Source organism: Marmota monax, unplaced genomic scaffold (genome assembly GCF_021218885.2).
Source record: "Marmota monax isolate L192 unplaced genomic scaffold, Marmota_monax_Labrador192_F-V1.1 WCK01_AAM20220418_F8-fsc00038, whole genome shotgun sequence".
Lineage (NCBI taxonomy): Eukaryota > Metazoa > Chordata > Mammalia > Rodentia > Sciuridae > Marmota > Marmota monax.
Genome location: NW_026692498.1, coordinates 11,834,548 through 11,856,911, shown reverse-complemented (window position 1 = coordinate 11,856,911; position 22,364 = coordinate 11,834,548). Strand labels below are relative to the sequence as shown.

The following is a 22,364-nucleotide window of genomic DNA, read 5'->3' as shown; positions in this document are numbered from 1 at the left end:
ATCAAACCCAGCGCCCCGTGCATGCCAGGCAAGAGCGCTACTGCTTGAGCCACATCTCCAGCCCAGGTATAAAATTTTAAAGATAACCTTATAAAAACAATAATTGTACCATAATATTGTTAAGTATGTAATGTATGTGGATGTAACATATTATGATAATAGTGTAATGAAAGAGGAGGATAATAGAACTCTATGAGAACATGTTGCTATATCTTACTGGGATTGGCATTCATCCGAAATAGATTGTTGTAAATTAAGATGCATATTAGCAACTAACAAAACTCAAAAGTAGTTTAAAATAAAAGGTATTAAAGTATTTAAAATACTTTAATAAAGTATTTTTAAAATAGGGAAAGGAGGAAAACAAAATGAGATCTATAGAAAAAAGTAAGATGTAAGACATATGTCCAACCACTTAAACAATAACATTATAATGAAAACTAAATGAGAGTAGATGTCAGAATAGAGAAGGTCACTTTCCTGGCTTCACCATGGCATGAAACTAAGGAAGCATATAGACAGCTTCTCAGCAAGGTGGGTGGAGAAAAAAAGGCAGGAAGTACTTTACTAGAATTTAATACTGGATATTCAAAGCATATTGGGGACTCAGGAGGTTGGATATATAAAATAAGGAAGAAATCCCAAGTGCCACAGCCACTCCTGTGGCTGGAAGCACTGGCTAGAACAGTCCTTCCATGAGCAAAGTGGAGGGAAAAGAGAATTAAAGGAACCCACATTTTTAGGATGCCTGAGGCATGTGTGGGTACAGAGAACTTAGAGATCAAAAATACTGTCTGACTACCATGAAAGGTGTGCTGCACAATATTCTTGTGCAGGAAAGAAGCCACATCTCTCCCAGCTGGGACAGATGGAAGGAACCATTTTGCAGTCCTGATGGGGGTGGCAGCAGCTGGGGAGCTGATTCCTGGAAAACCTGAGTTTGTCCCAAAATACAGGCCTGAAAAACCAATACAGCATTACGTAGAGTGACCAGGAGAAAATAAAATGTGAAGAGAGGTTTACACAGGGATCTACTGGTTGTAGAAACCCACCTAGATCTCAATCAGCTGCTTGCAAAATCACCTGGGAAAGACAAAATGGCTGAGAATTCGAAATGGCAGGTAGAGAGATTGAGATTGGAGACTGAACCAGAGACCAGGAAATGTGGAATCTGCAGGTGATATAGTGAACTAATAATTGGCTCCTCCACCACCCGAGAGGAATCCAGCGGAGATCCTTGAGGAGCAGTCTCCAGTGTGGACCAGCAATTGCTAGATCCTGGAGAAGCACGATTACCTCTCTCACTCTAGTGAGCCCACCCTGAGGGTGGAGCAAGAATCACATTCCAGATGACCCCAGCTAACACTACTGGGAAGGGAAGCTGAGAATCTTTTGAACTCCAATAGAAATAACTCTAACTTTTCATCAGACATTTTTATTTTCTTTATTCATTTGTGAACTTAATGGTTCATAGAAATTAATACACATTCATATTTGTTTTTTTTCTCATTTCTATCATTTTTGAAGCCAGTTATTTTTCATGGATCAGTATTTGAGGATTAGTATGTTTGATTAGTATATTTCAGTTTTGCTTTTTATTCTTTTATTGTTATTTTTAATTTTTTAAATTATTACTTAAAATATATTTTTTCTCTCACTAAAATGTTTCCCTTGATTCTCTTTCTTTTCTAACAGCCAATCTCTATTTTCTCCCTTTCACTTTTCCTTTAACTTTTTACTTCTATCTTTGCTCCTCCTCCCTCAAAATCATCTCATCTTATATCACTTCTGTTCTCTCCCTGTCAACCATTTGAAAGTGTAAACCCTTTTGTAAAGCTACTATTTTTATTGTAGGCAATAACTGGTCATATCATTTGTTTACTGTGATAATTAATATTGTATACATAATAACAGAAACTATTTGATTAAATGCTGTATATGTTTGCATTTGTTGTTGTTATTATTTTTCTCCTTCCTAAACAGTGAAGAACTGGAAACCTTCAGGGACTCTATAAGTTCATGGGGTAGAAACTCTACTGACTCAGATCCATACTGTCAGAGAAGGAGTGTAGATCATAAGGTAAAGGATGATGTAAAGAATGAAATCAGGGATAAAATACAGGAGTGAAAGATTGCTTCAATAGAGATTGTGAAAAAAAAACATAAAGCAGAAATCTTGAAATAAAGATATCAATAAACCACAATAAAAATTCTGTAGCATCCCCTATAGACTAGACCACTTGGAAAATGGAATTTCAGGCAATTAAGACAAAATATATAATCTTGAAAATAAAGGGGACCATGGAGAAAAGATGTTAAGACACCATGAACAGAATTTCCAAGAAATATGGGATAACCTGAAAAGATCTTATCTGGATAGATGAAGACTTGGAGATACAAACCAAAGGAATGCACAATTTTTCAATAAAATAATACCTATAGAGGATAGGAAAGGCAGCAGAACACAACAGACACTAGTATGGCAATATGTAAATCAATGGATGTGTAACTGATGTGATTCTGCAATCTGTATATGGGGTAAAAATGGGAGCTCATAACCCACTTGAATCAAAGGGTGAAATATGATATATCAAGAACTATGTAATGTTTTGAATAACCAACAATAAAAAATTAAAAATAATAATAATACCTAAAGAAACAAATGAAAAATCAAATACAGGAGGCTTACAGGACCCAAAATATACAAAATTACAACAGACCTACACCAATCCACATTAAAATACCTAACATACAGAATAAGGATAGAATATTAAAGGATGCCAGAGAAACAATAGGTCACATTTAGAAGGAAACCAAACTGGATTTCAGCTGATTTCTCTACTCAGACCTCAAAGCTAGGGGGTCTTGAAATAATGTATACCAAGCTATAAAAGAAAATGGATGCTAGCCAAGAATACTATACCCAGCAAAATTTGTGATGAAAAAGAAAAGATTATGACAGACACTACTTAAATACCAACAATAATAAGATACTCTTTTGAAAATTTATATTCTAATAAAATAGAAAATCTTGAAGGCATCAGCAAATTTCCAGAGACATGTGTCCTATCCAAATTGAATCAGGAGGAATACTTAAATGGATCAATTTTAAGCAAAGAAATTGAAGATGCCATCAAAAGCCTACCAACAAAGAAAGGCATAGGACCAGATAGCTTCTCAACTGAGTTCTACAAGACCTTCAAAGAAGAGCTTACACCAATACCTCTCAAATTATTTCATGAAATAGAAAAGGAAGGAATCCTTCCAAACTCATTCTATGAAACCAGACAAAGACCCATCAAAGAAAGGAAACTTCAGACCAATGTCCCTGATGAACATAGATGCAAAAATTCTTAATAAAATTCTGGCAAATTGCCTACAAAAACATATTAAAAAGATAGTGCACCATGATCAAGTACTGGTTGGTTCAACATATGTAAATCAATAAATGTAATTCATCACATCAAACAGATATAAAGACAAGAATTACATGGTTATCTCAATAGATGCAGAAAAGGCATTTGACAAAATACAGCATCCATTCTTATTCAAAACACAAGCATAACTAGGAATGGTAGAAACATATTTCAACATTGTAAAAGCTAAATGTGTTAAACCCAAGGCCAACATCATTCTAAATTGAGAAAAACTGAAAGCATTCCCTCTAAACATTCAAAGACAAGGATTCCTTCTTTCACCACTATTATTCATTATAGTCCTTGAAACTCTAAGCAGAGCAATTAGATGAAAGAAATTAAAGGTACAAGAATAGGAAAAGAAGAACTCAAACTCTCTTTGCTGGCAATGGTTTCTATATTTAGAAGACCCAAAAAACTCCACCAGAAAACTTCTGTATCTCATAAATGAATTCAGTGGGGAAAACAGGATGTAAAGTTAACATCTATAAATCAATTGCATTCCTATACATCAGTGATAAATCAACTAAAAGATAAATTAGGAAAACTATCCCATTCACCAGCAATGTATGGGTGTACCTAGTCCCCCACATCCTAGCCAACATTGAATGTTACTTGTATTCTTGCCATTCTGACAGGAGTGAGATGGGATCTCAGTGTAGTTTTAGCAATTACACAAAAGAAAGAAATTAAAGGGATATGAATAGGAAAAAAAGAGCTCAAACTACCGCTATTTGCTGACTACAGGATTCTATATTTAGAACTAAAAAAACTCCACCAGAAAGCTTCTTGAATTCATAAATGAGTTCAGCAAAGCAGCAGGATATAAAACCAACACCCACACATCAATTGCATTCCTATATATCAATGATGAATCAGCTAAAAGACAAATCAGGAAACTATCCCATTCACCTCAAAAAATAAAATAAAATACTTAGGAATCCATCTAACAAAAGAAGTGAAAGATCTCTACAATGAAAACTACAGAACACTAAATAAAGAAATTAAAGAAGACCTTAGAAAATGAAAAGATCGTTCATGTTCTTGGGTAGCCAAAATTAATATTGTCAAAACGGCCATACTACCAAAAGTGCTATACAGATTTAATATAATTCCTATTAAAATTCCAATGATGCTCTTCATAGAAATAGAAAGAGCAGTTATTAAATTCATTTGGAAAAATAAAAGGCCCAGAATAGCCAAGCAATCCTTAGTGAGAAAGGAGAAGCAGGAGGCATTACAATATAGACATTAAATTATACTACAGAGCCATAGTAACAAAAATGGCATGGTATTTGCACCAAAACAGACATAAATACCAATGGGTACAGAATAGAAGACACAGAGACAAACCCACATAAGTACAGTTATCTCGTACTTTACCAAGGTGCTGGAAACATACATTGGAGGAAAAAATAGTCTCTTGAACAAATGGTGTAGGTAAAACTGGAAATCCACATGTAGTATATTGAAATTGAACCCCTATCACCCACCCTGCACAAACCTCAAAGTGGATCAAGGACCTAGGCATTAGACCAGAGAAACTGTGCCTACTAGAAGAAAAAGTAGGCCCAAATCTCCATTATGTCTGCTTAGCAAAAGAATTCCTCAACTAGATTCCTAAGGCACAAGAAGTAAAATCAATGAGTAAATGGGATGGTATCAAACAACAAAGCTTCTTCACAGCAAAGTAAATAATCAGAACATGAGGAAAGAACTTACAGAATGGGAAAAAATCTTTGCCACCTGAACCTCAGAGCATTAATCTCCAGGTTATATAAAGAACTCAAAAAACTTAACAACAACAAAATAACCCAATCAATAATTGGGCAAAGAAACTGTACAGTTATTTCCCAGAAATGAAATATGATCATATAAGAAATATAAGAAAATATAAGAAAAAGTGTTCAACATTACTAGCAATCAGAAAAAAATAAAACTACACTGAAATTTCATCTCACTCCAGACAGAATGGCAACTGTCAAGAATACAAGTAGCATTAAATGTTGGTGAGGATGTAAGGAAAAAGGTACACTCATACATAGCTGACAGGGCTGCAAATTGGTGCAACCACTCTGGAAATCTGTATGGAGATTCCTTAGAATATTTGGAATGAAACCACCATTTGACCTAATTATCCCACTCCTTGGCAAACTGCCAGCATACTATAGTGGTATGGTCACATCAATATTTATAGCAGCTCAGTTCACAATAGCTAAGCTATGGAACCAACCAAGATGTCCTTCAAGAGATGAATGGATAAAGAAACTGTGGTATATATACAAAAGGGAATATTACTGTGCTACAAAGAAGAATGAAATCATGGTATTGCCAGTAAATGGATAGAACTGGAGATTATCATGCTAAGTGAAATAAGTCAATTAAAAAAAAAAACTAAAGGCTAAATGTTCTCTCTGATATGTGGATGCTAACATATAACCAGTGGGGCGTGGAGAATAAAAGTTCATTGGATTAGGCAAAGGGAATGAAGGCAAGGGATGGGGAATGGGAATAGGAAAAACAGTAGTGAATCGGCCATAAGTTTCCTATGTTCATGTATGAATACATGACTAGTGTAACTCCACATCCTGTACAATCACAAGAATGGAAAGTTATATTCCATATATAGTATATAAGTCAAAATACACTGTGTTGTCATGTATATCTAAAAAGAACAAATACATTTTTTAAAAAAAGAAAACTAAATGAGACTTTATTACCTAACAGAATAACTAAGTGTCCAAATATTGACAATTCTAAGTAATATTAAAGACTATAGATGAAAGAAATATCATACTTCTGATTAGAGTATAAATTTTCACAACAAATTTTAAAAACCTTTTAGACATTACCTATGAAAAGTTAATATGTGCTTAATCATATGATCAGTAATCTAATTCCTTGGTATACACCCAGAGTTTGCACATATATATTAAGATACATTTCCAAGAATAGACAAAACAGTATTTTTGGAATGGAAACAACAAAAACGAGTGAGTGCTGAATAAACTGGGGCGAATTACTCTATTATAATTCTCTGTGACAATTAAAAGACAGACTCTACTATCAGGCAAAGATGAATTAAAAGAATTCATCTTTTTTGTATTCCATTTATATGAAATTTGAAACCAGGAAAACTAAAGCTGTATTGCTTAAGTAGGGATACAAGCTCTTGGTGAAACTAGAAAGGAAAAAAAAATGGGATGAGGGATTGATTACCTAAAAGTCAAAATGACATTTACCTAGGAGGGAAGGAATGGCTAATAGTTGGGAAGTATCATGAGAAGTTCAGGTGAATTTGGAGGTCCTGCTAACTGACCATGAATATTTTAATTGAAAAACTCAGGACGTATACCAAAAATTACAAACAATTCAATAGGAATTTAGAATGTGGGTTGAGAGAATAATGAGACAGAAATAAGACAAAAGACACTTTAAGATCTTATTCCATAAATAGCACCATTGTGTTTTGAAGAATTACCTATTTCTTTTAAGAAACGTGATGTGACTTGTAATTGGTTAATTTTTTTTTCCAGTCTCTGAATCCTGAAGATATTTCAACTGAAACAGAAGAGAGCTCTGTTTGAAAACCTTAGAAATGTGAGATTTTTACTGGTGTTGATATCTGATATGGGTAATAATGATGTTTCTGTAGAACAAACCTGGTACAAAGCCCACAGATTTCTGTGCAAAAGAAAATACAAAACAAGTTGGACTTTTCACCTTAGTATTCAAGAAATTTATCTACATAAATTTTTCTAGGCTCCATGGAGAAAGCAATTCCGTATATAAACATGAGATTATTACAAGAGAGGGTTTGTTATCTAGGTCCTCAAAATAGCTCTCAATTTTCCCTTACACAGATTTTGTAAAAGAGCATTGAAAAGTTTATTTCCAGAGTGCAGTCTATAAGCACTTAAAGTATGATGTATAATTCACAGGAAAACTAATTTATGTTTGTAAGAGTAAAAAGCACATTTCATATTCTTGAGTTCTTCTACCTGAACTAGCTTCTACTTAACAAGTATGAATCAAAATGCCACCAATTCAGAGATCCTTCATTGTTCCTTGACTTCTCCTCTTCTCATTAAAGTTCCTTTCTGCCCTGAAAGTTTCTGCTGTCTTTCTTCCCCTCTCATTCCCGCTTCATCTGCTTGTCATTGTTTGGGTCATCTGTTCACTTGCTTTTCAAACCAAACTGCCTTTACCCAATAGGAAGTTCCCAGGAATCTGTTCTGAACTCAGTTATCCTCTTTTCCATTATGGAACATGACTTCAGAAAACTTGGTTCAACAATATTAATCATGCCATTTAGTACATGTAACTCTCTTTTAAATGTGATGTTGTTTTTGTTTGTTTTCTGCCCTCTCAAGGTGTTTCACAACTGTTATCTACTACTGTCAGTTAGAATCCCTTTTGTCTGGCCAAGAGAAGAAGGGAAGGAAGGTACTTGGCTTATAGTCTGTCTCTTGTCAGCTAAGCTCACTCATGATCCTGTCAGTTTTCAATGAATTTCTCACTGGGAAGTAAATACAATGAATAGAGATAAACAGCTATGAACAATTTTAAAAGTGATAATGTTTCATGAGCTCAAAATATACCTAGAATTATAATTCATAATTATAAATTTTTAAATATCTGTTTAATTCAAATGAAGAAAAATGGGAAACAAATAATAAATAATATGGCATCAGAATATAAGCCAAATATATCACAATGGATTGCTAACCCTATGCTGCTAACAAGAGACAGAAATAAATGTGGCAAGTATATGTAAGACTTCTGGAAAAAATAACCCATAATATTGAACTGAGTGTAAACAAAGAAGATCCAAATAAATGAAGAGATATTCTATGTTTCTTTATTTAAAAGGATCAGTGTTGAAAGATGTCAGTTCTCTAGTTTTTGATGACAATAATGGGATTGGAATTGACACCAACAGTTGTGTGACTGCACATGAGATAAGGGAGTATTGGGAAAGCACTGGAGTCTGACTCCAGAAATATTTTTTGTTTGCTTTTTAGAATAATAAAAGAGAAAAAGAAATAGACTATACAGTGCCAGGCATGTGACTACTTGGAGAGGGAAGGGAAATTCCTCTCTAGATGTTCAAAAAAAAAGGGAATCCTATTGAATTCAAGAAAAACAGACTCTACTATTAGGCAAATAAGTAGTCCAAGCAGAGAATTAATATTGCATGGTGATAAGGTGTGAAAGAAGTGACTACTAGCACTCTGCATTTTCCTACACTTTCTATGCAAGAGATCAGAAATCTCTCTTTTTTTACTGGACGCCAGATGCCTGGACCAAAATTTAGCCAGGGCTCAGGAGTAAGACTGTAGAATTAACCTGTGAGGAGCTCTGGGGTACAGAAGGCATGACAACAGGTCCTTGAAAATTGGCAATCTAAGGTTTAGAACAAGGTCTGAGAGCAGCAGGATTTGGATGTGGCCTGGGTACCAGAGCGCTGATCCTGGATTTAGTGGAAACCCAACTCCTGCAGCACATCATCCTACCATGGACAAAGCGGGCCTGACTACCTGACTCATGCTCAGAGGTGTTTGGAGGATTCAGTACCACTGCAACATGAATACTTCCCCATCCCACTCCAGTCTCCTGCCACATAGGTGCTCAACACATGGATTGACTCTTGGGGTATAGGGCAAGAAATCATAAAAACTGAATCCGTCCCCAGACCCTGTAGGCAAGAGGGCTAAGCCAGTGGCCCCTACCATATCCACACCCATATCCCCAGGCACAAAATTCAGAAATACTGAGGTTAAATTGGCTCTGCAATGGATGTTCCCACAGTATTCCTTGGGCAAGAAGGGGTAGAGCTGAGCCGGTAAACTTCACTATCAGGTTTGGCCTGCATGGACTAGAACTGAGAAGAAACAAACTGATCTGCAATTACACCCCACAAATTTACCATATCTGGTGTATGTTAAATCTGAAGCTCCAGAAGTGTGTCCATTTTTATCATCTCAGCAAGATGAGGATTTTCATTGTTGTTGTTGTTATTATTACTTTTTGCTTATGCTTTTATAAGTTATTTTGTTTTCTTCATTTTCTTCCTGTCCTCTAATTATATGTATTTTTTCAATTAATTGAATTTTTCTCAATATCTCTTTTTGCCTTTCTCATGTATATTCCATTCTATCTCATTTCTTCTATCTTCCCTCCCTCTTCTTTCTTTTCCTTTCCATCTATATATTTCATTATTAAGTACATTATCATTAATGCCTAATTTTTCAACTTAATCTATATTATTCATCCTCTTTTCTCTTTGGTTATGGAGTTGCAGAGATCAAATATAAGTTTTTATTATATTTGGACATATGGTTGAATCTTAAAATACCATTGCTCGTGGTGGTTATTCTCTCCTTTCACAGTGATGCTGGGAGATGAACTTAGTGCTTACATTATGCTAAGTGGGTGCTTTGACACTGAGGTATACCCACAGCCCAATGCATATTGTAAAGATACAATATCTCACTAAAAGACCCCACACACACAATAGTGAAAAAGAAAGCCATCCCAACAGATATGCAAACCTCAACAGAGAATGACAAGAAACATGAGAAAACAGGTCAACGCAATGCCTCCAAAAGTTTGTAACTCCCCAATAACTGAATCCATAGATAACAAAGTAGAAAAAATTTGGACAAAGTATTCAGAAAATTGAGAGACAAAATGATCAAGGAATTCATACAAATAACTGAATGAATTAAGGAAGACAAGAGATTGGGGTTGTAGCTCAGTGGTAGCGTGCTTGCCTAGCACAAGTGAGGCACTGGGTTCAATCCTCAGCACCACATAAAGATAAATAAAATAAAGGTATTGTATCCATCTACATCTAAAAACAGTTTTTTTAAAATAAGAATTAAAAAGGAAGACAATACAGGATATGAATGAAAAATTCCATAGAAATTCTGAAAAAGAACCAAACAGAAATGAAAAACACAATAAATCAAATAAAGAACTCAGTTGAAAGTCTCACCAATAGACTAAGTGAAGAAGACAGAATTTCAGGACTGAAGACAAGGTTGTGGAACCTGAACACACGGTCACAATTAAAAGAAAAAAAAAGAATCAGAATACACAAGAACCCTGGGACAACATAAAGAGAAACAACTTAATACTCATTTAAATCAAACCATTTGCAACAACAGAATATTTCTCAGTCCAGGCAGACTTGAAACAACTTAAAGTGTACCCCTGAGAGAAAATAATTGCAACCCTAGATTTCTATACACAGTGAAGCAGAAATAAAAACCTTCTAAGATAAAACAAAAGGACTTCAAGACCAAGAAGCCAGCATTACAGAGATACTCAAAGGAATTCTACACGCAGAAGATAAACACAATCAAGAGCACACATGAAATAATAAATCTCATTAGAAGAATAGATAAGTAAATGAGAATTAAGAATGAAATATTAAAGATAAAATGAAAATGACAGGAATTAATACATACCTCTCTATAATAACACTGAATGTAAATGGTTCTAATTCTCCAATTAAAAGACATTGACTGACAAACTATATTATAAAACAAGTTCCAAATATATGTTGTCTTTAAGAAAAACACCTCATTGGCAAAGACATACACAAACTGAAAGTGAAGGAATGGAAAATTATATTCTATGCAAATGAAATCCAGAGCAAGAGTATCTATATTCATATATGAAAAAACTGACTTCAAGCCAAAATTTATCATAAGAGACAAAGATCATTAGGTATTGGTTAAGGGAACAATCCAAGAAGCATATGTAATGATTGTGTGGAATAAATCTGACCTAACTTTCCTATGTACATATGTGAATATACCACAGTAATCTCACTTTTACATATATCCATAAGGCACTAATTTAAAGATAAATAATAAATAGCAGAAAGGTCAGTAGATTAGAGGTAAGGGAATGTGAGAGAGAGAGAGAGAAAGAGAGGAAAAGGGGAAGTGCTCCGGACTGAATTAGAGCAAATTCTATTCCATGCTTTTATGTCAAAATGACATAACTACATAATGACATAACTACAAAGAACTAATAATTTTTTAAAGAAAATATCATGATGGTAAATATTTATGCTCCAAATGCCAGTGCATCCAATTTCATAAAATGAACAATACTTGACTTACAGGAACACATAGACCCCAATACCATAGGAGTGGGTGATTTCAGTGTACCATTCTCACTAATGAATAAGTCATACTAACAAGAAAAACAACCAACAAAGATATTAGAGTTAAAATAATTTTTAGATCAAATGGATTTAACAGACATCTGAAGAATATTTAACCCAATAGCAATTTCATACACTTTTCAGCTACCTACTGAACTTCGTCCAAAATACATCATACATTAGGCTGCAAACAAGTCATAGAAATACCAAAAAAAATTGAAATAATTTCTTGTGTCTTATTAGATCATTACAGAATAAATTAGACATGAACAGAAAAAAAACTACAGAAACTATACAAACACATGGAGTTTAAAAATATGCTTTTAGAAAAATGTTATTAGTGCATTTAATTACACATAATATTGGGATTCATATTGGCATAACCACAGATGCATGAAATATAATTTGCTCCATTTCAGTCCCTAGTATTTTCTCTTTACCTTCCTTCTTCCCTCCCCCATCCTCTTCCTCTGCTTCCTTCCATATATTTATTATTTTATAAAAAGTGCTTTATACACATAAAGATATACATAAAGGTGAAATCACTGTGGTATTTTGACATATGTACGTAGCATAATTTGGTCAATTTCATTCCATGGTTCCTCCCTTTTCCCGTTCTTCCTCCCTTCCTCTTTGGTCCCCTTCCTTTGCTCCAATATATCCCTTCTATTTTTGGTGATACCCCCCTCTGCACTTTTTCCCCTTATTTTGCTTTAGCTTCTGCACATGAGAGAAAACACTGGACTCTTGATTTCCTGAATCGGGCTCATTTCACATGGCATTATGTTCTACAGTTCCATCCATTTACCAGCAAATGTCATAATTTCATTTTTCTTTATTGTTGAGTAAAACTCCATTTTGTGTATATACCATATTTTCTTAATCCATTCATCTGTTAATGTGTACCTGGGATGGTTCCATAACTTGGTATTTATGAATGGTGCTGCTATAAACACTGATGTGCCTGTATCACTATATTATGCTGATTTTAGTTCTTTTGGATAAATACCAACAAGAGGTACAGCTGGATATGGTTTCCTAGTTTTTTGAGGAATCTCCATGCTGTTTTTCAGGATGGTTGTACTAATTTGCAGTCCTACCAACAATATATGAGTGTACATTTTTGCGCACATCCTCGCAATTCTGAATGATGAATGGTCATGAAAGAAATCAGGAAAATGAGCAAAACCATCCCAAAACTAGTGGAAGGAAAGAAATAATAATGATTGAGCTGAAATTAATGACATAAATATCGGAACATAACAAGGATGGCCCTTTCACCTGTGATATTCAACATTATACTCCAAGTTTTAACAAGAGTTATTAGACTTAAAAAGAAAAAAGTATCTAAATTGGAAAGGAATGGGTAAACTCTCTCTGAATAGAAAATCCAAAAGAAACCACAAGAAAGCTAGCTACTAAAGCTAATAAAATAATTCTGCAAGATCAACACACAAAAATTCCTGAATTCCAAAGTTACTACAAAGCTAAAGTTACTAAAATAATGACACAGACAAATCGGACAAAATATTGTTGTCTTGTCATTGCTTGTTGTCTTGTCATTGCTAACAAGTCCATACTCCCCAAAGTGATTTCCAGATTCAATGCAATTTCCATCAAAATTCCAACTACATTCTTTATAGAAATAAAAATCAAAATAGTAAAACTTATATGGAACTACCAAAGACTCCAAATAGCCAAAGCCATCTTGAACAAAATTGGAGGAATCAAAATACTTGCTCTCAAAACATACCATGAAGCTATAGTAAGTACAAAAAAACCCATGCTACTATAACAGTTGACACCAATGGAACAGAATGAGAACCCTGAAATAAATGCACACATTACCCAACTGAACTTTAACACCCAAAACTACATTACATAAAGGACAACCTCTTCCATTAATGGTGCTGGGAAAATTGAATATCTATATACATAAAATAAAGTGACTCCATCTCTCACCGGGTACAAAAAATCAACTCAAAATGAATCAAAGATCTAACCACAAGACGTGAAACTACTAGCAGAAAACACAGGAGAAACACTTTGAGACATTAGTATATGCAATATTTTTTTTTAAATAAGATCCCCAAAATACAGGCAACAATACCAAAAATATACTCAGCACAGGAAAAAACCAGCAGAGTGACAAGACCACCTGTAAGACGGGAGAAAATATTTGCAAACTATTCATCCAACATAAGATTAACATCTGGAATACAGAAGGGATCTACACAATCTAACAATAGCAATAAAATCAATTTTTAAAGTAGGCAAATGACTTGAAGACACATTTCTCAAAAACGCCCACAAGTATATGAAAAGAAGTTCAATATCACTAGTCATCAGGAGAATCCAAATCCAAATGAGATACCATGTCACCCCAGTTAGAATAGCTGTTAGAAACACATCCTGGTGAAGATACAGAGCCCCCAGTCTCAAACCCCTGCCGATGCGTGCGCGCGGGTCTCTCCCGCAGTGACCCTCCCAACTGCGCTCCTGGCCACAACCGTGGCATCAGAACCTTCAAGAAGGTTCATGAGCCCCTGGAGGAAGCAGCGCCCACCGCGCAGGTGCTGCTTCCAGGACTGCCTGAGATGGAATATCTGGAAGTAAAAGCGGCTCCTGCAGGATCCCGCCCCTGTAACCCTGCGATCAAGTCAGTGTAGGGATCCAGCTGGAACCACACTGAAGGCAGGCTTTGTCTACACGAGTTCTTGGATTTCAGTTGTACACCGGTTTCTGTTGTTTGCTCCTCAGTACAATCCTATGGGTGTTTTTGTTTGTGACTTTGTTTTCTGCTGAGAAAAGAACCTTTGAAAAGAGTAAATGAATAGACAAGGTCACCTAAAAACTGGTAAGATTTGTGCTCAGTTTGACTTTTTCCCCTACACTTTTCTGTTTTCTCATTTTCAAGTGCCAGTAGGCCATCCCAAGGACAACTTAACCTTGAGACTTCATGGTTTATATAAGTAGAAGGAAAGTTTGTAAATGAAGAATTTGAAGACAGGTCTTTAGATATGGCTATAAATAAGTGCTGAAGAAAAAACACATAGCCACCAGACATTGGAGATTGAGGCGAGTGGACCCTAAAACCCATGTGAGAGAAGCTAGGGGAGAAGGCCATTAAAAAACAAAAAAGAAATAAAGTATACAAACAAACAACCCTCTGGTTAAAAAAAAATCAAATCATTGCTCAGTTTATCAAAATTAAGATTTATTTATTATAACATGTGAACAGGTATGTTTACCTAGTATAAGAGCAAGAAGTCAGGTTTCCAAAATAAATGGGAACTAAAAAATTGAAAGTCACAGAGACATAAGGAATTCTGCTCCTTCTCCATCTCTGCTTTTCCTCTTTATTATTCTCACTCCCAAAAGAGCGTGGCCTTACCACTGCTTCTAATTCTTACTTTTAACCAACCCCACCACCCAAAAATCTGGGAAAAAGTATATCCTGGCCCATCTTGAATTAGATAGTCACTTTTGTCTCAGTCAGTTAGGATCAAGAAATAATTCCTCTCCTTCTCCCTCCCTGCCTGCCCCCCTCTCTCTCAACCTTCCTCCCTCCATAACTCCTTCCCTTCCTTAGCCTGGTGGTGTTGGGGATTAAACCCAAGTTCTTGGGTATACTAGGAAACTCTCTCCCTCTGAGCTACATCCCCAGCCCACAGTAAGTATGGAAGCGAGGAAGGACTGGTGTGAATTATAGAGAATGACAAAGGTTAAAGATGGAAATATGTGGGTCATAATTTTTCCAATTGAACGTCTTCCCTATATTCTTTTATTGGTCCCTAACCTATAAAGCCCACCTTTCAAAAGTACAGTATGTGGCACTTTGTTTTCCAGCCTCTTCTGAAGCTGGTGTAGGCGTGCAATATGGATTCTTCCAGCCAGGCATTCCTGAACTAGACTTCAACTTAAAAAGCAACAACACTGAGTAATAGAACAAACCAGAGTGACCCAAAGTCCAGTTTTTCTGATCCTGTAAATGTGGGGATATGGGTAATTTCTAGAGGGGTCGATGTGATCTGGGCAGCCACAATATAGTATTTGCTAAGACTGCATGGTCGAATTTGATAAGTGAGCAAGAATCTTTGAAAGATAAGTATTGGATTTTGTCAAAATAATAATATTGGTGATGTGATGAAAAATACCTTTCATATGACTACAAAGTAGTGAAAATGAGTAGCTATTGGATTATATTTCCTCTCAAATTTCTTGTGTATCTTACCCAAGAAAATAATATTAACTTGTCTCCATATTTTCCTCAGAAAAGAAACATTTACCTTTTCGTTTCTCTGTTGTATCATAGTGAAAAAATGCCTCGAAGTCATCTGTTGGTAAAAGAGGAAATGAGAATACTGGGGGTAAGATATCAATGCCACTTGAGTGAAAAAGTGACTGTGATGTTACCATTTCTAAACATAAAATGGAAGAAGCTTTAACCACTTCTATGAATTCCCCAAATGTAGGAAAGTTCACGAAAGTGTCCCTACGATGGTTATGTACTATCTCTGTTTTCCACATGCAGCCTGACACACAAGTGCTATGTTAGATGAAAGTTAGAGCAGAAATTTGGGACGTATTAGCCATGTTTAAATGACCCCACACCATTCCAATCTGCCTCTAACCTCAGAAAATATGCCCTGAGTCTGGAAATGGGTAGAAGATCTCCTTTTGCAACTGTAAATTATTTCAACCCTAAACTGATGGCAGAATCCTAAATGCGATGGTCAAATTGTGGGTACTGCATTTAGAATAAAGTGCAGGCCACTGAACTCTCTGGATGATGGTCATGAGAGCCCTGTTTTCCCTAGACCCGCCACTGTTCGCCTGGTCAACCCTATCCACTCGAGCAGGTATCCCCTTATTTCTGGGAGATTTAGCATTGTCCACTCATATTAGGAGTCAAATCAACAGGGTTAAAGATTCAGGAAAATTCCCAACAATCAAAAAAATTAAAAGTGGGGGAGGGCCTCCTCAAACTATGAAGTGAGTTGAGCAAAGTCACAGGATATGAGATCAATATAACAATAAATTGTGTGTCTGTATAATTGCAATGAACATATGGAACCCAAAATTTAAGATGCAATACTATACTCAAAAAATTAAAATACTTAAAAATCCAACAAACCAAATACTGATGAAAGAATTGAAAGACATGATTGTAGATTACAGAATTCAACATATTAAGATGTTTATTCTCCCCAAATGAACATATATATATTTGGCAAAATTCCTTTCAAAATCCCAGTAATATCTTTTGTAGAAGTATAAATAAGATTATTTAAAATGTATATGGAAAGGGAGAGAAACTAAGACAAATAATTTTTTATATATTAATGCATTACAGTTATACATAACAGTGGAGTTCATTTTGACATATTCTTAAAGGCCTATAGCATAGTTTTCTCCATTGCAATCTCCAGTACATCTCCTTCCTTTTCCTCCTCCTTCCTCTGCTCTGCTGCTTTCCTTTTATTTACTTATTTGGTTTTAAATTGTTGTATTAGAGTCATCTATGAAAGTGGAATTAATTGTGATATATTCATACATGCATATAGTATAATTTGGTTAATTTCATTACCCAATTCTTCCCCTTTTCCTCTCCTCTTTCCTACCTCATGGTCCCTCATTCTACTCTATTGATCTCCAATCAATTTTTGTGAGATCCCTTCTTTTTTTCCTTCTAGCATCCACATATGAGAGAAAATAGTTGACCCTTGAATTTTTGAGTCTGGCTTATTTCACTTAGCATATTGTTTTTCAGTTCTATCGATTTACCATCAAATGTCATAATTTCATTCTTTATGGCCGAGTGGAACTCCATTGGATATATGTACCTCATTTAACTTATCCATTTGTCTATTGACAGGCACCTAAACTGGTTCCGTAACTGGGTGTTGTGAATTGTGCTGCTATAAACATTGATGTGCCTGTATCTCTACAGTATGAGGATTTGAGTTCTTTTGTATACCCCAAGGAGTAGGGTAGCAGGGTCATATGGTGTTCTATTCCTTGTCATTTAAGGAATCTCCATACTGTCTTCCAGGGTGGTTGTACTAATTTGCAGTCCTACCAACAATGCATAAATGTCTCTTTCCCCAACATCTTTGCCAAAATTATCATTACTTCTATTGTTCAACTATTGATTTTATTGTTTTTAAAATCAAGAATAACGTGGGAAGAATCACACTGCTTGATTTAAAATTGAGACTGTGTGATGGTGTTCTAGCAAGAAAAGCATTAATGAATGGAACAGAACACACAATCCAGAAATAGACTACAGAAGTACAACCAACTGGGTTTTGATAAAGCTAATTCAATGGAAGAAACATAGTTCCCTCAACAAATGGTGTTGGAAAAGTCATCAGTTAAAAACAAACAAAAACAACTCAGCCTGACTCCCACCTCATAAAATATAAAGCTATGACACTTAGAAGGAAGTGAAGGAGAAAATATTTGGTAACTAGAACACAATGAAAACTTCCAGATATGACAGCAAACGTATAATCAATGCATCAAAGAAAAAAATCAGTAAATAAAACTTCATCACAATTAAAATACTGTGTTTTGTGAAAGACTGTTTCTTGGAAAATGAAGTGACAAGCTACAGTTCTGTGAGAAAATACTTGCAAACTATATATCTGGCAAAAGATTTATATCCAGAATACGTTTTTTGACTCTCAAAACAGTAGAAAATATTACAAATGATCCTATTTTAAAGTCAGCAAAAGATATAAAGAGACATTTCATTGAGGAAGATATAAAGATGGCAAATGAGCACATAGAAAAATCATTATCCACCAAAGAAATGAAAACAGACCATGAAAAGCTATCACTACCTGTCTATTAAAAACAACTAAAAAAATAGTGACAATGTCAAATTCTGGAGACAATATAAAAAAATTAGATATATCTTAACATTGATGGTGAGAATACACATATGGTACAGCCACTCTGGAAAATAGTCTTTCTGAATACCAAACACATACTTGCCATTAAAGCCAGCAAACACATCCCTTGGCATTTCTCCCGGAAAACTGACAACTGATGTGTGCACAGCAACTTACTTACACATAACTATTCATAACATTTTAATTTATAATAGCACCAGAACTGGGAACTCCAATGCTGTTCAACAGGTGAATAGTTGAACAAACTACAGTCTTCACCCCCATGGAATACTACTCAGAAATAAAAAAGGAATGGACTACGTCAATACACACAACAACTTGATGGATCTCAAAGGTGTTATGCTAAATGAAAAAAAGCAAGTCCCAAAAGCACTTACTGAATGTTTCCACTATGTGACATTCTCTAAACGATAGAAGTTATAGATCTGGAAAACATATTAGTAACTACCAGGAGTTGGGGGGAGAGTGACAAGAAGGTGCGGCATGAGGGATACCTTTGTATTGATAGGAGAGTTATCGATTATGGCAGGTCATACAAATACACACTGAGAGAATGGCACACAACCATACATACAACATCAAGTGCAACCTCTGCATTCTGATGTTGTATAATAGGTAAGATATGAGCATTCTGTGAGGTCATCATATTTCTTCTTCACCCCCACAGTTTCTTGATGTGTGTTTCTTTCCAATGTTGAACTGAAATAGTAAGTGATTAAGGATGGTGGTTTTTTCCAGGCCATACAAATAATGACTGGTGTGATTCATAACAACCTGGGAATAATCTGGCTGTATGTGTTCTTAACACAAACTCTGACATTTGGAAAAGGATACCTGCCTTTAACACTGATATCAGGATATCCATTTTGGTCATCTTTGTCTGTGAGTAAATAATTTAATCCCTGATAGTTAATCATTAATTTATTCATTACATTTGTTGACTGCTTCTGAGATAAGCAGTGTGCCAGAGATAGAAAATTAAAAACACAAAATCCCTATTCTCAAGAAATTCATTCTTACATCCAGTTGAAAAAGACTACATCAATATAAAAAGCTTAGATTCTTGTCATTGATAGGCTTTCAAATAAGAGTAGATTTTTTTAAAAGGCCACTTTTATATTAGATGCAATGGTAAGGTGCACAAGAGGCATTTGGGGAAGACAGAAAATGGTTAGTCACCCATATGGTATATATTTTCCTAGTGAGGCAAGTAAGCTGAGAAAACATTTCTGATGAAATAATGTAACAAATAGATCTTGAGTAGGAAGAAAAGTGAAATCTTTGTTTTCTGTTGGTCCAAAAAGAACTTTACAGAATTGAACAGAGAGAGTGTAATTTTGTTTTGTATGATAGAATAATGAATGATGTGCCATTGTCATTAAATAAGGAGATCCTGAAAGAAGGATATCATGATATGTGATGTGTTATTATCCTCTACAAAATACTGAGTGAAACTCATGATAATAATAGTACATTTGAAGTTTGGTTATTTGACCAGTGTTTGTTGAGGACCTACTACTATCAGTCACTGTTCTGCTTAAGATGAATCAAAAAATAAAACAATGGTATCAATTATTTTTTTATGAGAGTAGAAAACCATAGGCTTATTTTTTAATTGTTTTTTTAGTTATACATGACTTGAACCATTTTTTTCCTAACAGGGGTTAGTACATTAGAATATGATAAGACTATAGAAGGAAAAAAAGAAGAGTGGAATTTCTGGGAAAGTGAAAAAGGGATACAGCTTTTTGTTTAAAATTAGGTTAAATTAGGTTGAAGTAGGACTCTGAGGCTAACTTATGAGGCACTAAAAGATACACAGCCTCTGACTGGTGTAAGACCTATTCCAACTAGATGTATGATTCCTTTGTTCCACTGGACAATCTTATCACATGTAGATATTTTATCTACTGGAAACTTACTGGAGATATAATTGAGTTAAATTTACCTAAGGGGGGGGGGAAGTGGCTATTATTAATTCATTGACTCATCATACAACAATATTTCATGCCTCCCCTTGGATTATGGCTACTAAAATCCCAGCCAAAGCAGATAAAATGGCCAAGTTGTACGTTAAGGGGCAGGGAATCAGAGTCCAGCAACCATGAGAGCTGGCAAGAAATGTAAATATGTTGCTATTACTTGAAAGTAAAGAATTGTAGCCAATTATTTAAACTATCAAAGTGAGGTTTGAATGAAGATTTGAAAAATTAACGATTCTGTCCACATGGATATGTGGAGACTATTTCCAGGAGAGGAAATAGTCAGGAAAAAGTCTTCGATGGCTGTTCCTGAAGTATTCCTAGGAAAGGGAGGTCAGTATTGTAGAAGCCAAGTGATCAAGAGAAAATAATAAAGAAGAGATCAGAAAATTAATGAAGGGCCTGATAATACCAGGGTCTATTGGCCATTGTAAGGGATTAGTTATTTACTGTAATAAATTGGAGTTACTATGTGTTCTATGAATATAGTTAAATAATACAACTCAAATTTTTAAAGGATAAGTTTTGTTTGCTATGTTGAAGAAAGGAGGCTATCATGGAGATCCTTCAGATAGGCATTGCAAAAATTCATAGGAGATTCAAACAAGCTTTGTAGCAACAAAGTTGGTAAAAGTAACACTTAGATGTCTGTTGGGTTGGAGCAATTGAACATCCTGATAGGTCGAGTGTGGAGTGTGAAAGAAGTTAAGGATAGTACCAGGATTTTGGTTTAAACTTATAGAAGTATCATGGTTTATATGTGAGATATACCCCCAAATCCTGTGTATGAGACAATACAAGGATGTTCAAAGTAAAATGATTGGGTTATGAGAGCCTTAACCTTATCAGTGCAGTAATCCACTTGTTAATCAGTTAACTGGGTAATAATTGTAGGCAGGTAGGGTGTGACTTGAGGAGGTGAGTGTTTAGGACTCACCTTTGGAGTTTATATTTTGTCCATGGTAAGAGGAACTGTTTCCTGGTGTCAAGCCCCGATCTGCTTTCCTCCTCCACACCATTCCACTCTCATGTTCTGCCTCACCTTGGACTGAGAGCAATGGAGTCAGCTGTCAATGGACAGAGACCACTGAAACCATGAGCACCAAATAAACTTCAACTCCTCTAAAATTGTTCTTGTCAGGTCATTTGGTCACAGCAATGGAAAAGCTGACTAAAACAAAATTTAGAGTGAGGTTGTTGCTGTGACTAACCTGACCATGTGGTTCAGAAGTTTTTGGAGCTTTTTTTGAATCTGTGGGAGGAATTTTGGAAAGTTTAGCAATGCAAGGTGGAAAAGCTTTAGAATGTTGTAAATAGACTTAAATGGGCTATTCTAGTGGAAATTCGAAAGACCAGAACACTGATAGGACTGTTGACAGTAAAGACTGGGCTCAAGAGGTTTCAGAGGAAAGGACTATTGGGAATTGGAATACAGAACATTTGTGTGACATTCTGGTTAAGAAGTTGTCTCCATGTCCTGAGACTTTCTGTGATGCTAAATTTAAAGGTGATGTACTAAATAATCTGGCAGAAGAAATTTCTGGGTAGCATAACTTTTAGGCAGTGACATTGTATTGCTGGCACCTTTTTGCCAAGTTTATTTTGATAATCGGGAGCAGAAAGATTTGAAAACCTTGCAGTTTGGCCAGAAAAATTGTTAGGAAAACTGGAACTAAAGAAAAACATCTCCCACACCCACACCCATCTCAAGTTCAAGGGTATGAAAGGAAAAATTTTAAGAAGAGACATTTGGAGTACCTGTTTACATAAGGGGTTCTAGGAAGTTTTTTCACCTGGCTTAGCTACCCATGCACTCAGAGATTGCTGCAGCTGCAGTCCCAAGAGGCTCGACTATTACTCGAGA

At 35.4% G+C, this 22,364-nt stretch overlaps 1 protein-coding gene across 10 annotated transcripts in view; it reads left to right on the top strand.

Annotated features, from left to right (window-relative positions):
* Window positions 1–22,364, top strand: part of Ms4a13 (membrane spanning 4-domains A13) — a 63,691-nt gene that overhangs the window by 24,797 nt on the left and 16,530 nt on the right. For 8 of the 10 annotated variants that reach the window (XM_046445650.2, XM_046445647.2, XM_058579587.1 and 5 more), the window contains one exon: window positions 19,257–19,400. The exons of the other annotated variants lie outside the window; for them this stretch is intronic. In XM_046445650.2, the coding sequence (XP_046301606.1) occupies window positions 19,257–19,400 (144 nt within the window). The remainder of the gene's footprint in view (window positions 1–19,256; window positions 19,401–22,364) is intronic. 10 annotated transcript variants of the gene reach the window in all.